The sequence below is a fragment of the Oncorhynchus mykiss genome, chromosome 6 (assembly GCF_013265735.2).
Source record: "Oncorhynchus mykiss isolate Arlee chromosome 6, USDA_OmykA_1.1, whole genome shotgun sequence".
Lineage (NCBI taxonomy): Eukaryota > Metazoa > Chordata > Actinopteri > Salmoniformes > Salmonidae > Oncorhynchus > Oncorhynchus mykiss.
Window position 1 is genome coordinate 63199654 of NC_048570.1, and position 16453 is coordinate 63216106.

The 16453-nt window shown below is 42.1% G+C and overlaps 1 protein-coding gene across 1 annotated transcript; it reads left to right on the forward strand.

The window, feature by feature from the left end:
• The first annotated feature begins 1748 nt into the window (after positions 1-1748).
• Positions 1749-11168, forward strand: LOC110526940 (polycystic kidney disease protein 1-like 2). Its single transcript, XM_036981771.1, has 19 exons — positions 1749-1804; positions 1934-1996; positions 2210-2365; positions 2522-2640; positions 3616-3736; positions 3819-3941; positions 4072-4291; positions 4550-4731; positions 4859-5089; positions 5191-5292; positions 5409-5587; positions 6443-6589; positions 6779-6981; positions 7966-8153; positions 8426-8561; positions 8654-8849; positions 9058-9277; positions 9388-9472; positions 10081-11168. Exons 1-19 carry the CDS (start codon positions 1766-1768, stop codon positions 10125-10127), a joined length of 2757 nt encoding a protein of 918 aa, XP_036837666.1. The 5' UTR covers positions 1749-1765; the 3' UTR covers positions 10128-11168.
• Positions 11169-16453: the final 5285 nt, after the last annotated feature.

Below are 16453 nucleotides of genomic sequence, written 5' to 3' on the forward strand. Positions count from 1 at the left end.
AATGTTAAAAGTTGGGCGAAAAAAAGAAGAACATTTCCTTATATTAATTACTTTAAAAAAAAATCCAATCAGTTTTCCACATTGATTCAACTTCGTCACATTCCCCAAAAAATGTTTTAATGATGTGGGAACAACATTGATTCAACTTCGTCACATTCCCCAAAAAATGTTTTAATGATGTGGGAACAACATTGATTCAACTTCGTCACATTCCCCAAAAAAATGTTTTAATGATGTGGGAACAACATTGATTCAACTTCGTCACATTCCCCAAAAAAATGTTTTAATGATGTGGGAACAACATTGATTCAACTTCGTCACATTCCCCAAAAAAATGTTTTAATGATGTGGGAACAACATTGATCCAACCCGTTTTTTTGCCCAGTGGGGACATTTCTCCAGCCACATCCCTCAGCTTTTTAGTGAAACAATGGCGGGGAGTATGCTTTGTTATTCTTTCAATGGCTGATTATCTCTTTAGGCACTCTGTGAACCATGAACATTAAATTGATTTTCTAATTAAATGAGAAAGTTGAGTCATCTTAATTAAGCCACTGCTTATGGTCTTGATGGAATTCCTGAGCTATACAGAGGCCATTTGTAAATGACAGCTACCATGTACGAAGCACATCTTCACTATTGATCGCTTATCAGTGTCAAATGATGTTAGCAAAATCCATTATTTTCATAAGCTCATATAACACATCTCCACCAGTCTTGGAACATCATAGCCATAGGGAAAGCATAGAACCAAGCTTTCACACTTGATCCATCAGCTATGATATAAGGACATTTTTAATGATACATTGTTGTTGGAAAACAATATTAAAATAACAGTATTGTATGGAAAATAGTACATTTCATAGCTTTTCAATAATTGTTTCATGTGTCTGTAGTGTATAATGCTACTGGAGAGAATGGTGCTTCTACGGGGAACGGGAGTACCCCACTCCTCTGCACCTATGTGATGATGGATCCCTTTCAGCTAGTGACCTCAACCAACTGCAGTGCCTGGCGTGGCTACCTCTGCACCCTGGGTACAGCACCTTCACTAACCCCATTTTAACATGTTAAAAAAAAGACTGTGTCCTGATCCTTATTGTAAGCAGACATGCTGCAATGTTTTCCAAAATTATTTAGTGTAGAGGCCTGAATGATATCCTGCATGACATCTGTGCTGTATAATTCTTGTTCTACAGATTTGAATTTATCTGCAAATCCATCAAATAGTATGGTAAGTGACTTTTATTAATGGCCTTTATCCGTTATTGTAATTCTTTGGTGAAGTGTCAGTAAAGTTATTATCAAAATGAATGGTTCTTGTTGACTTTCGTAGGACAAACAGGGAGCAAGTGGCAAATCAAGACACTGGAGAAGCCATCAAATTGAAGTCAACCGTGAGTTTGTTTGGCAAGTTTGTTTCACAGTTTCAACCATTCATGTACTCCCATGAACTAAACGTCTCTCTCTCTCTCTCTCTCTCTCGCTCTCGCTCTCTCTCTCTCTCTCTCTCTCTCTCTCTCTCTCTCTCTCTCTCTCTCTCTCTCTCTCTCTCTCTCTCTCTCTCTCTCTCTCTCTCTCTCTCTCTCTCTCTCTCTCTCTCTCTCTCTCTCTCTCTCTCTCTCTCTCTCTCTCTCTCTCTCTCTCTCTCTCTCTCTCTCTCTCTCTCTCTCTCTCTCTCTCTCTCTCTCTCTCTCTCTCTCTCTCTCTCTCTCTCTCTCTCTCTCTCTCTTATCCTACAGGTATGTCAAGGAGTCTGTCAAGCATGGAGAATCAGGTGACCAACATCAACATGCTCCTCAAGGTCAGAAATGCTGCTGTGTTAAAAGTGCAGTGTGACACATATTTCAAACTCTTTTTGTTATCAATTGTTAACACAATTATAGTTTTCAGTGGTTGGAAGTTTGCGGTTATATCCTCTGTTTTGTTTCAGGAGGCTCAGATGGAACTGGAAAGAATGGAAAAGGCTATAGGAGAGCCTACAGACACCAATGGGGTAAAGTATCACAATGACAATGGACATGTAGTAAGATGGGTGTGGTCAGTGGAGTAGATGACAGAGTTTAGGGCCACTGGAACTTTCAGTCATAGTGCTCTCTCTCACCACAGAGATAAATTATTATCAAATCAGAAAACAGTGAATGTAATTAAATAAATGATACTGCTGTACCTGGTCAATTTGGGCCTAACCTGAACCCTCCCCCAACAGAAAAAGTACCTTGAGCTTCTACTACAGGGAGCCCAGATGCTGTTTCCAAGTAATTTGAAATTAGACAACACGACTGCTAGCAATATCATCAGCTGCGCTGGGGGAGTCATACTCCTCAAAATGAAAAGATGTGGGGCGGACAGTGACACTAATGTGGTGGGTCAAGCAATGATAACTTTCATTATTATAACATTAACATGTAGGCCTACATATTACTGTAAACCTATACATCTGTTTTTAGTGTTGTGACATATGACAAATGTGGAGTTCATTGAGAGTGCATTTCGCTGATGTTCTGCTGTCTTCAAACAGGACACGGAAATGTTTGATTTGGCCTTTGAGATTTATAAGGCAGTAAGCTTGGTGGTGACCACAGAATCTAATGAGCCCTTCTTCGTGAAGCACCCAACAGGCAGCATCTACCAGATCAGGTTAGTGTTTACAACCCGGAGCTCCTCCATCTCACTCATTGGTATAGCCTCCAATTCTACACTCTTAGAAAAAAAGGGTTCTAAAAGTTTTTTTTGCGGAGGGATAGGGTTCTACCAAGAACTGTTTTTGTCTGAAGAAACCTTTTTGAAAGACAAGGTATTTTGTAATGCAAATAGTTCTACCTAGAACCTTTTTCATACTTATTTGATAATTGTTTGGAAGGCAAGGCAGATTCTTTGGAAGGAAAGGGTTCTACATAGAACCCTTCTTCATCTGAATAAGCTTTATTATTGTAATTGTTGTAATTGACTAAAATTGTAATTGACTAAAATTGCCAACCGTTGGATATCCTCACTCTGGCTGGATTCCTGGCTAAATTCCCAAGCTGTCCCTCATACCATCACGGTCACCTAATCATCCCCAGCTTACAATTGGCTCTTTCATCCCTCTCCTCTCCCCTGTAACTATTCCTCAGGTCGTTGCTGTAAATGAGAATGTGTTCTCAGTCAACTTACCTGGTAAAATAACGGTAAAAAAAATGAATAAATAAGAACTGCACATCACTTTACAAGCCAGCATGTGTCCTGTAAACCAGGAGTTTCTTAACACCACTGTGTTAGGGTATAATTAAGCCCTCAAAGAAAGGCCTTATGATTCGCTTAATGTTTTGTCATAAAGAGTTTAATTTGAAAGGATTATAAGACTGGTGGAAACGGTTAATTCGTTAATTGAGGGTTCTAGGAAGAACTCTTCAAAGATATAACCCTTCATAGAGGGTTCTAGATAGAACCTTTAGAGGATAAAAGGGTTCTTGGTAGAACCCTTCAGAGGGTTCTACCTAGCACCAAAAAGGGTTCCCCTATTGGAACAAACCGAATAACCCTGTATGGTTCTACTTAGCACCTGTAAAACTATGCTTCTTGCTGTCCTCTACTTGAATGCGAGCCATCTGACTCTTGTCTCGTCTCCCTCAGCCTCACCCCATCACAAATGGATAACAATGTTCTAGGGTCAGAGGACGATGCATACATCAAGCTTCCACCTTTCTCTGCATTGCATTCCTCGCTGGAAAACCACTCACTTGTTAATGTACAGGTCTGTACAATAAACAACATTGATGATGCTGTTTTGTTGTGCAAATAGTATTTTATCTTCATATTTTTTCTCTTCCTCTCAGGTGACCACTTTTATAGGCAACCCATATTCATCGTCTGAAAACATCACAGGAACGGTGTGTACCCTTGTACTAAGGGATGGATTGACGGAAATCAGTGTAGAAAACTTGACAGAGCTAATTGAGGTAGGCTACAGGATAGAACAGGCCAACTACTTTAACTTTAGCCTGCTGTCATTCCATCCTCATTTCCTTAACAGAGATGAGGGAACCATGAATGCAAATAGATTTGGTTGTTTCTCTCCCTTCTCTATAGATCATTCTTCCACGCCCAGATGCTCCTGTGCTCTCTGGCACGACTGTATCCTTGGAGGAAGGGGCTCGCGTTGGGACCACTTTCAACACTACGGACCCCAACATCACAGTCATATTCACCATACAGCCCAGTGTCAATGTGTCCCTAAAACTGCTGCTGGGCCTGGGCTCCCCACCCAATGACACCCACTATAAACACCGCACCGTCCTGAGACACACAGGTAGAGGAGGATTCCATCACCATAGTTACTGCTAGGCAAAACATTACATCCACTGTGCTACTGCTTTCAGTCAATCTAGCTGTCTGGTATGTACATAGATTCACATACTACTTTTGATATTCACAAGCTTTAAGACATGTCTGTCTGGCATTTCACACTGTAATTGGAGGTCGGGCTCTCAAACGTATTGTTGGTTTGCTTTCTTAGCCTGGGTGGTATAGAGTAATCCATGTTCAAAACCCTATTGTGCTCTTTCAGAGGGTTATCGCTGGCTGGTCACCCCTGAGATGATGGAAAAGGGAACAGGCACCTGGTATGTGAATGCCAGTCTGTTTAACTCAACCTGGAGCAAGGGACTGACACTACAGATCACCACCTTCACTACTAAGTGCATGTACTGGAACACTAAACAGCTGACATGGAGCATAGCTGGCTGCTGGGTGAGGCTGCTATTAATGAGACCGATCCCTCCTTTGTCTCCATCAGAGTATGAACAAACCTAATTGGTAAGCGTCGGTATGTGTTTGTGACATTGTGAAAGCGTTTGTCTGTGATGTCTTGTTCTAGGTGGGTATACAGTCAACTCCCAGGATGACACATTGTCTGTGTAACCACCTGACATCGTTTGGGAGCTCTATCTTTGTGATGCCCAACTACGTAGACGTGTCGCTCACAGCTCAGTACTTTGCCACAGTGAATGAGAACTATGTGGTGGTGGCGTTGCTCTCTGCCTTTTTTGGCCTGTACCTGGTCACTCTGCTCTGGGCCTGCTATGCAGACAGGAGGGCCCTCACCAGGGTGAGTTTATCAAGGCGTGTACAAACACAAATACAAACACACACAAACTGATGCTCACACACACATACACACGAACACTGAAACACTTGTTTTGTCCACAGAGGAAGATGACACTCCTGAAGGATAACCACCCATGTGCCAGTTATAACTACCTACTGAATGTCCAGACTGGCAGTCGGAGAGGGGCGGGTACCTCTGCCAATGTAAGATGGGGTGGTAACTGAATAGATCCTTCATTCATTTCTGTGGTCAGTTTACTTAGCATAGGAATATCAATACCAGTATCCATGCTAATCAGAGTATATTTTTTTTTATGTAGGTTACAGTCAAGTTGTTGGGTACACAGGGGGAGAGTGAGCCCCACCACCTAAGTGACCCTGATAAACCAGTATTTGAGAGAAGGGGTGTGGACTTGTTCCTGGTGACCACACCCTTTCCCCTGGGGGAGCTGACAGGCATCCAGCTGTGCCATGACAACTCTGGGGGGCACCCCTCCTGGTAAGCACCAGGACAGATGACACATCATCCCTGTAATTATTGTTTAAAGTCAAGGTCTTTTTGAAATCACTCCATACTTTCCATTGTCATGTTTAAAAATGATTTGTGGCACACTAAACTCTAAGGTTCAGGTTAAGAATCTGCAGGGACAACTAGGACCTATAAATACTGAGCTGTTAAAGTAGTGTAGGTGTGACATTATCAAGCTTTGCTCCCCTCACCCTTGGAGACCTGGTAGAGTTTCATCACAATGACACTTCAAAATAGCATCCTTGCCTCCTCACCTCCTCTCCTCCTCTCCTCCTGTTTAATACCTGTCTTAAAGGTCCAATGTTGACGTATTTATCACAATATCAAATAACTTCTGGGTAACAATTAAGTACCTTACTGTGATTGTTTTCAATTAAAATTGTCAAAAAGAAACAAAATAGCTTCTTAGCAAAATATTTTTCTAGGACTACCTGGGAGTGGGAAGCGGAAAACTAGCTGTTATTGACAGAGAGGTTTGGAACTCTATTTCTTATTGGTCTGTTGTCACCAGGCAGGCCAAAACTCCATCCCACCAAAACAGCCTGAAATTCCAGGGTATCGTTTTAAACAGGTCTTACACTAAAAAGGCATTATCATCAATTTCATAGTATTATTCCAACCTCATCATGTGGATATATAAAACACAGGAAAATCCTGTTTTTGACTGCACTGGGTCTTTGAATACCACAACAAAAATATTGCAACCACTGCTATGCTGGCAGGGACTTGTTTTCATTTTTTATCTCTACAGTCTAAGAATCTCTATCTCTACACAGGGAATAATAAGTATTTTCCTGAGTGTGAGGTCACGTTTCCTCCCACCAGGTATCTCAACAAGGTGACGATCCAAGACCTGCAGAGAAAGAAGGTTTGGCACTTCCTGTCCTCATCGTGGCTGAGCTCTGACAGGGGGGACGGGCTGACCAAGAAGACCCTCAACGCTGCCAAGAAAAACGAGATCAGAAGCTTTAGGTGATTGACCACCAGTAGAGTACAATGTTACAACATGTCTGTAGAGGATTTATAGGCTAGGTCAAATATCTTGCAATGTGCCATAGAGTTTTAATTCTGAACCCTTGTATCCTAGACTACTTTTTCAATGTAATTCCTCTGACTTCCACCCTGGTCATCCCCTAATGTCCCACACTTTCTATGTCCTAGAAATATTTTCCAGACCAGGACGTCGACAGGCTTTAGAGATCAGCACATCTGGGTGTCCATCGTAGACCCTCCCTGGCGTAGCCCGTTCACCCGAGCACAGAGGGTGTCCTGCTGCATGAGCCTCCTGCTCTGCACCATGGCAATCAACATCGCCTTCTGGAAGATCCCCAAAAACCAGCAGTCTCCTGTCATCTTCACCATTGGTAAGTCCATAGAGATACAACATTATATTTTATATTGGGTACTGGATAAGTCATTGTGGGTGAGTCAATCAGTCCTCTTTTGTGACTGTGCCGTTCATATCTGAGCCCACATCTAATGAGCTGCCTCTGATAAGGATGGGCAGTAATGAGCTCCCTCTGATAAGGATGGGCAATAATGAGCTGCCTCTGATAAGGATGGGCAGTAATGAGCTGCCTCTGATAAGGATGGGCAATAATGAGCTGCCTCGGATAAGGATGGGCAATAATGAGCTGCCTCTGATAAGGATGGGCAGCAATGAGCTGCCTCTGATAAGGATGGGCAAAAATGAGCTGCCTCTGATAAGGATGGGCAATAATGAGCTGCCTCTGATAAGGATGGGCAATAATGAGCTGCCTCTGATAAGGATGGGCAATAATGAGCTGCCTCTGATAAGGATGGGCAATAATGAGCTGCCTCTGATAAGGATGGGCAATTTTATCCTCCACTCACATAGAAATTGGAAAATTTGGCCACCCGGAAAAAGTTTTTTCGACAGTAAAAAGAGAGCAGTGCAGTACATGGGAACTACGATTAGCCTGCAATGTGGATGATGACACATCAGACTTTTTAGATACAGCTGCGTTAAGAATCAAAGACAAGGACTGGTCTCAATTATAAATGTTAGATCCAACTCAAGGCTCTTTTCTCCTTGGTGTTCACAGAGTTACAAGGACTAGTAGTTGTAGGCAGTGGAAGGCTCTTCATAACCCTTCAATAGACAATGTTTCAGCCACATTCCTTTGACTATCCAGACCTGAAAGACCTTGTCACACAGCACAGAGTGGTTATTCAATGAACCCAAGCCCTTGATAAACCTTTCATATGGCTAAGAAATACTTGACCCAGAACAACACAACAAGTGTTTTGACATTGAATGATATATTGAGTGTTATAGCTTCTGTTATTGTGCCTTGACTCCATAATGGTGTGCTTTCATGTCCCAGGTTCGCTGGAGGTCACTTGGGAGGAGATCATGGTGGGGGTGGAAAGCGGTTTGCTCATGTTCCCCATCAACATCCTCATCATCACCATATTCCGTAGTATCAAGCCACGATTCGTCCAACCGAAGGAGAAGAACCCCGATATGCAGGGCCTGAAACCCCTCGCTGTTACCATGCCAACCATTCTTAAGGTCCTCTCTTTACCTTTTCAAAATAAAGTGTTGTTGCTGTGCTATAGTTCTGCGCTATACTTTGTCTATAACCTTCAAACACTCCCATCGTTTACTCCTTTCAGCTGTGCCTGCCTTTTTTCTTACCTCCAAGGCCATACAATATCTTATTGGTTATAGCAACCATTAACATGGATACTGGCAACTGTGATACTGGCAACATTGATACTGGCAACTGTTATGTATGTTCTGTCCTTAAGTACTGTATTCCTGCATACTACGTCCCTATCTAGGACACAGAGGAGATGGTGAATCTGCTCTGTAAGAGCCAGAGGAACAAAGTGCCTGAGCTAGAGAAGAAGCTGGAGTCATGCGATGACCTTTGCTCAGCCTTGGGCAGAGTGCAAGGGGTCATTCAGCTTATGCAAGGTGCTTCCCTGACACTGCAAGAGCAACCTTACAAGTCACACAGGTTTTGACATCATTGTAATTGTTGGAGATTTGATGCGTCTGCCTACTAGGGTTGAGTGAGAGTGAGCCACACTGGGTCTACTGCAGCAAGTTTGTCCTGTACTTCCTCCACCACCTGTCCATGTGCCTGGAGCGGCTGGATGAGAGTGCCTTCCCCACCCCAGAGGCCCGTCAACACATCCTGAACACCGTCCACCTGCAGCAGAAGACGTCCGAGATGGTTTTCACCAGCCACATGGCTTACAGGTTGGACAATATACCTGTGTAGAGAAGGGAATATAAATAACGGAATTAAAAGTTAAGCTTTTCAAAAAAAATACTTTACACGTCATTCCCTTCCTCTCAGTTTCCAATCAAGTTAAATTGATCTGTATTTATGTGAATATCATTGTCATACATTACTCTGACCAAGTACCTAAACATACCTGTGTTTCCTCTGTGCCTCCTCTCCCAGTCCTCCCCGTGTTGCTAGGGAGAAAAGGAAAAGCTCGAGCTGCTGGCTGCCCTGGTGGTTTGTGTTTGTGGGCTGGTTCTTGCTCGTCTCCATCAGTGTTGTGTCCACGTACTTTACCCTGATGTATGGCTTTGCCTATGGGAGGGAGAAGTCCATCCAGTGGGTTATCTCTCTGGCCATGTCCCTCTTCCAGAGCATCTTCATCCTCCAGCCTCTTAAGGTAAGACCAGGGCTCTATGTCTTACATGAAGAACGTAGTCCTGAAGTTCTGTTCAATCATCAGCTGATGTAAAAAGAAGAATTTCATTTGATGCTTGTGTTTATTCTTAGGTGATTGGTATGGCGATCTTCTTTGCCCTCCTCCTCAAACCAGTGGCAGTAGAAGACAGTGAGGAGGTTGGACTACTCCTGAAAGGTAAGATCCTCGAGCACAGAAGACCTACTGTACAGGGCTCTCACGAAACCATTATGCTTTACCTTAGTGTCAGTTTTACAAAGGCGTAATTGATCTGGGTTTCTCAGTACTAGATCTCTGAAAAGGCATTTACATCAACCAAAATCTCAGTGTCGATGAAGGGTTTTAAAGAGAGAAGGGTTACAGTCAGTAAGGGACTGTCATAGAGAGAAAATACAATTTTTTTTTCATATCCATGCCTACTCTCTCACAGAACAACAAAGCCTTGAATATAAATGGCTTCTGTCAAACCTATCTATTATGCATAATTAATGGTATATTTTAGACATTTTAGACTGCAATAGAGCTGTATAAGTCTGTTTTACCCTCAGATAGTAGGAGAAGCATAGAATTATGGTAGTATTTTGCTGCCATTTTGGCCAGGACTCTATTGTAAAATACATGTTTAATATCAATGAGACTAACCTGCTAAAATAAAGGTACAAATATCTAAAACCTGTGTTAGTGTGCCACACCATGTCAGGCTCACAGGGATTCTGTTGAGCTTCCCTTCTGCGATGTTGAAAAGAAAAGTCCTCACAAAGAGGCCTGTCTTATCTGTCTTACAGAACAACAGGAGATGTGTAAATTGTACTCTGGTAGGGAGATGCACTGAAGAAACACAATTTAGCTCTACACGCTGTCTCCAGAGGATCGATGGGTTTGGAAGACCTGATGCCCTACAACAGACATCCTCTGCTCTGCTGCACTGACTATCAACGTGGCAAACTGAGAATATAAGTTATTAGAAAATATAGTTGTTAGGTTTTTATTGAATACTTGTTACTCTTAATAAGAAAGGTACAAGGCATAATATGTATGAATGTACTGAAAACTACTGTATCATTGAAATTGCAATATTTAGTAATAAGCTGATAGTTAGAAACTTTTATTCTTGTGGATTGTATGAAGTTACTCAATGTATGGAATTACTCTGTTATATTTATTTTATCACAAACCGCTGATATATTATTTTACACTGTACATTTATATTTACTTTTAAGTAACATACAGTCATCTCCAAAATCATTGTCACCCTTGATAAAGATGAGCAAAAAAGACTGTATAAAATAAATACTAGAAAACCAGAGCTATATTGAATGTTTTCTGAGATTAAATAACACATTGGGAATGATCTTAGACCACTCCTCCATACAGAATCTTTCCAGATCCTTTATATCCTTCGTCTGTACTTATGGGCAGCCCTCTTCAGTACAAACCACAGGTTTTCAATGGGTTTCAAGTCCGGAGACAGAGATGGCCATTGCAAAATGTAGATTTTTTTTTGTTGTCAATTAATAATATCTTTGTGGATTTTATCTGTGCTTGGGGTCATTGTCTAGCTGGAAGATCCACTTGTAGCCAAGTTTCAGCCTCTTGGTAGGGGCAACCAGGTTTTGGGCTAAAATGTCCTGGTACTTGGTACAGTTCATGGTACCGTTCAATGTCACTATCACCAGGAAGCAAAACCGCCCCATAAAATCAAAGATCCACCACCATATTTTACAGTAGGCATGGGGTTATTTTCTGCATTTGCATCTCTCTTACAAAAGAAAGATGCATATGGTCTTGGCTCCTGAGTGGCGCAGCGGTCTAAGGCACTGAATCTCAGTGCTTGAGGTGTCACTACAGACACCCTGGTTTGAATCCAGGCTGTATCACAACCGGCTGTGATTGGGAGTCCCATAGGGCGGCGCACAATTGGCCCAGCGTCGTCTGGGTTTGGCCGGTGTAGGCCGTCATTGTAAATAAGAATTTGTTTCTAACTGACTTGCCAGGTTAAATTAAAATAATATTTTCAAAGCCCACTGGTGTGCGTGGCCAAAGACCTCTATTTTCATCTCATCTGACCATAGCACCTGGTTCCAATCCATGTGCCATTGACGTTTAGCAAACTCCAAGTGTTTACATTTGTTGGTTTCTCTCAAAAGAGCTTTTTTTTTATGGCAACCGTGACCCTCTGACTTTTCTTTTCATCACAAACCATCTTCATCACTGTGAGTATGGACAAGATACACTTGGGTCCTTTACCAGGCAAATTCACCACTGCTCCAGTGGTTTTAAACTTATTAATTGTTGCCCTAATAGTGGCTAGTGGTATATTCGTTTTTTTGTGTGTTTTTTTTTGTACCCATTGCCTGATTTATGAAAGTCAACAGCCATTTGTTTTTTTTCTTTGTGAGCGCTTTGCCTTTCCCCACGGTGATGGATGACAAAGGGTGTTACCTCTTTTCATACCCCAGTGAAACAGGAAGCCATGGAAGATATTTTTTTTTAAATCTCAGTTTAAAGAACTGTAAGTAGAATGTTAATGCAAATGCATTTTATTGATAAGAATATTTACGGGTACCAATCATTTTAACACCTACAGTATTTTTTTTATTTTGTTTTTTCTTGGTAGCCTTTCCTGCAGTGAAACGACCTAGTGGCCTCATGGGTGGAATGTTATTCATATTTTTCATAATTTCATAATTAATAAACATTATTTGTAAAAAGTCTCTGAAAATCCGGTGTTTCTATGTCAAACGGTTTTGTTATATTTCAGTCTTCTGTGATGTATATAAACTGTAATATTGGGATGCAAACTCAAAATGTAATACATTTCATCTCTATATCTTGCTTTTTTCAGCCCATAACCACGTGTGAGGGCCTCCCGGGTGGCGCAGTGGTCTAGGGTAGCTGTGCCACCAGAGACTCTGTGTTCGTGCCCAGGCTCTGTCGCAGCCGGCCGCGACCGGGAGGTCAGTGGGGCGACGCACAATTGGCCTGGCGTCGTCCAGGTTAGGGAGGGTTTGGACGGTAGGGATATCCTTGTCTCATCGCGCACTAGCGACTCCTGTGGCGGGCCGGGCGCAGTGCACGCTAACCAGGTCGCACGGTGTTTCCTTCCTCCGGTTCTGCTGGCTTCCGGGATGCGCACTGTGTTAAGAAGCAGTGCGGCTTGGTTGGGTTGTGTTTCGGAGGATGCATGGAATTCGACCTTCGTCTCTCCCGAGCCCGTACGGGAGTTGTAGCGATGAGACAAGATCGAATTCCATGCATCCTCCGAAACACAACCCAACCAAGCCGCACTGCTTCTTAACACTATACCACGAAATTGGGGAGAAAAGGGGGTAAAATCCACAAAAAAAAAATTATATTAATAAAATAACCACGTGTGTATACTTTTGTTTCAAAGTAGATTTGTTTAAGACTGTGTGACCCTGACTTAACCCACTGCAGTAAAACGTTCAACCAAATCTATTTCAGCTGTATTAATATAAAATAATATTATTGAAAAAAAATCTGAGCATACAATAAACCTTAGTATTTGTATTATTTATTTTATACAGTCTATTTTGCATCTTTGTCAAGGCTGCCAATACTTTTGGAGGTGACTGTATCTGTGGGCTCACTTAGTATTATAAGTATATTTATTTATTTGAATACATTTGAAAAATTATTAAAACAAGTTATGTCTTTGAAACTGTTTTTCCATAAATAAGGTTGTATTCCCGTGTTCTCCCCTCATCCCCATCACAACATGAGTCCTACTTTCACTGTGCACAGCAGATTGTTATGAAAGAAAGTGTTACACCTATTAGTAAGACACTCATATCACCCCAGACAGTTATCTACGTTACTGTATCTCAATGCCATGGTAGAGATTGTCTAAGAACTCCTCTGACTCACGTCCGTAACTCTGTGTGTCACTGCAAGCTATGTAGTTGACCAGCAACAGCGACAGATCCAGTGTAATATATTATAAAAATAAAACAAACTGGATGGAATATGGGGGAAAATGTAACACATTCTTTTTCAATCTTCAACAAAAAATGCAAAAAAAAAGATACTAGATACTTTTTCTAACCTCTGGATTAAAACCAAATTATGATAAGTGTAGTATTGGATCACAAAACATTTTTACTTTTACATTACCGTGTGGTTTACCAAAAAAATTGTCTAACGGGGATGTGGACATACTCAGTATACATATCCCAAAAGAAAGAAATGATCTCACTCCAATACATTTTAATAGAAATTTAGCAAAAATAGATAAGATCTTGATACCATTGAAAGGAAAATACCTGTCTATTTGTGGAAAAATCACCCTGATTAACTCTTTAGTCAAATCACAGTTTACCTATTTGCTTATGGTTTTCCCTACACCTAGTGACCTGCTATTTAAATTATATGAACAAACAATATTCCATTTTATTTGGAAAGGCAAGCCAGACAAAATTAAAAGGGCCTGTTTATATAATGAATATGAATTCGGAGGGCAGAAATGATTGGTGGTCCAATGGTCAGACAGAACATTATCCATTCCAAACTAATATCTAACCTCAGTTAAAATGATTTGGGCCCTGTGCAGAATTTGTTTTTAATTAAAATCACAAATGAATGAATTCAAGTCCATGTGAGAAATGAATTTAGTACATTTCTTGGGGAATTGCCAGCTAATTAAATGTTGGAAGAGGGGATATTAATATTCTCTGAGCCTATATTGAGTCAGTCAATTCCCCTTTAGCGTAGTACAAATTGAGTTTGGCCATGAGCAGAAAAGAGAATGCTTCAGGCCTTCAACCTCCGCCTAGGTGACTCATGGCAGGGAAGCAGCCTTCTTCAATTGGTTGTTGTCTTTTTATTCTTACTATTTTAAAACCCTTAACTAAACTCTCTCCCCTCAAACTCTAAACTCTACAGAGAGTGGGTTGTGTTGTCCTCAGGTAGAATGTAATAAGAATGGTTTTAATATTATATTGTGTATAGCAATAACCTAATTGTCTTAGTAAGTGGCAATTTTACCATGTAAATCTTCGTGGGGCCCCCCAAAAAATGTGGGATGCATGCCAGCAAAGCCACTACACAACACAACCCTAAACAATACATTAATTGCACTATAGCGGTGACATACGATGCCCACAAACTGTTAGGGCCGCCATAAAGCTGTCTCAACAGCAGAGTCCCAACACCTTACCACTGCTACACCTGGCTATCAGCGGAGCCTTGTCTGGCAGCGAAACAGTTCATTCAGCCTTATACGTATATATATATACAGTATATACATTTTGTTTTGTTTATTGACTTTTAAAAAAACATAGCTGATATTGCTGACTTGCTAAAACAAATGTGGTTACTACTGACAAAGATGTCTGACTGCTACACCATCTTGGATTATTAGTTTATTAGTTCTAATCTAAGGTGTCTGTAGCTGCATGAATTTGCTTATTCTGAGAGTGTCAAACTGACCCAGCTAGGTGAGTCATTGTGCATCGGCACTAAACCTCTCTGACTGTGGATGATGATGAGCGGTGCCTGGCCTTTACATCGCAACATCCCCTGAATGCCCATCTGCTAGCTGCAGCCCGCCAGCTGTCTAGAGCATATTGGACTGTTAGCTGTATAGATCCATCAGCCAATTTCTTGGGCCACTATGCCTATTTTGCCAATTGGACTTGGACCCCTCTGCTACTCGGAACCCTACTAATCCATCACGACTGGTCTATCGACGTCACTGCACGCGGTGGCTAAAACAGAGATTCCTCCATTGAGACGTGCCTCTATGGCCCTTCTGCTAGCTTGCTATCCCCGACCCGCTAGCTGTCTGAATCGCAGTCTCTCCAGCCAGCCCAACCCCTCACTGGACCCCTATTGATCACCCGGCTACGCATGCCTCTCCCTAATATCAATATGCCTTGTCCATTACTGTCCTGGTTAGTGATTATTGTCTTATGTCACTGTAGAGCCTCTAGCCCTGCTCAATATGCCTTAACCTACCATTGTTCCACCTCCCACATATGCGGTGACATCACCTGGTTTAAACGTCTCTAGAGACAATATCTCTCTCATCATTACTCAATGCCTAGATTTACCTCCAATGTACTCACATCCTACCATACCCTTGTCTGTACATTATGCATTGAATCTATTCTATCGCGCCCAGAAACTTGCTCCTTTTACTCTCTGCTCCGAACGCACTAGACGACCAGTCCTGATAGCCTTTAGCCGTACCCTTATCCTACTCCTCCTCTGGTGATGTAGAGGTTAATCCAGGCCATGCAGTGCCTAGCTCCACTCCTACTCCCCAGGTGCTCTCATTTGTTGACTTCTGAAACCGTAAAAGCCTTGGTTTCATGCATGTTAACATTAGAAGCCTCCTCCCTAAGTTTGTTTAATTCACTGCTTTAGCGCACTCTGCCAACCCGGATGTCCTAGCCGTGTCTGAATCCTGGCTTAGGAAGACCACCAAAAACCCTGAAATATCCATCCCTAACTATAACATTTTCCGACAAGATTGAACTGCCAAAGGGGGCGGTGTTGCAATCTACTGCAGAGATAACCTGCAGAGTTCTGTCTTACTATCCAGGTCTGTACCCCAAAAATTTGAGCTTCTACTTTTAAAAATCCACCTTTCCAGAAAAAAGTCTCTCTTCGTTGCCGCTTGCTATAGACCACCCTCTGCCCTCAGCTGTGCTCTGGACACCATATGTGAATTGATTGCCCCCCATCTATCTTCAGAGCTCACGCTGCTAGGTGACCTAAACTGTGACATGCTTAACACCCCGGGCCATCCTACAATCTAAGCTTGATGCCCTCAATCTCAGACAAATTATCAATGAACCCACCAGGTACAACCCCAAATCTGTAAACACGGGCACCCTCATAGATATCATCCCATCCAACTTCCCCTCCAAATACACCTCTGCTGTTTTCAACCAAGATCTCAGCGATCACTGCCTCATTGCCTGTCAAACGCTCCCTAAAACACTTCAGCAAGCAGGCCTTTCTAATCAACCTAGCCCGGGTATCCTGGAAGGATATTGACCTCATCTCGTCAGTAGAGGATGCCTGGTTATTCTTTCAAATTGCCTTCCCCGCCATCTTAAATAAGCATGCCCCATTCAAAAAATGTAGAACCAGGAACAGATATAGCCCTTGGTTCTCTCCAGACCTGACTGC

Bases quoted from the DNA above. Each gene is read 5' to 3' on its own strand.
- LOC110526940 (XM_036981771.1), top strand. From the start codon at position 1,766: ATGGAGAATCAGGTGACCAACATCAACATGCTCCTCAAG. The intron at 8,850-9,057 runs GTTGGACAATAT...CTCCTCTCCCAG, and splicing joins ACCAGCCACATGGCTTACAG to TCCTCCCCGTGTTGCTAGGG. The intron at 9,278-9,387 runs GTAAGACCAGGG...GTTTATTCTTAG, and splicing joins TCATCCTCCAGCCTCTTAAG to GTGATTGGTATGGCGATCTT.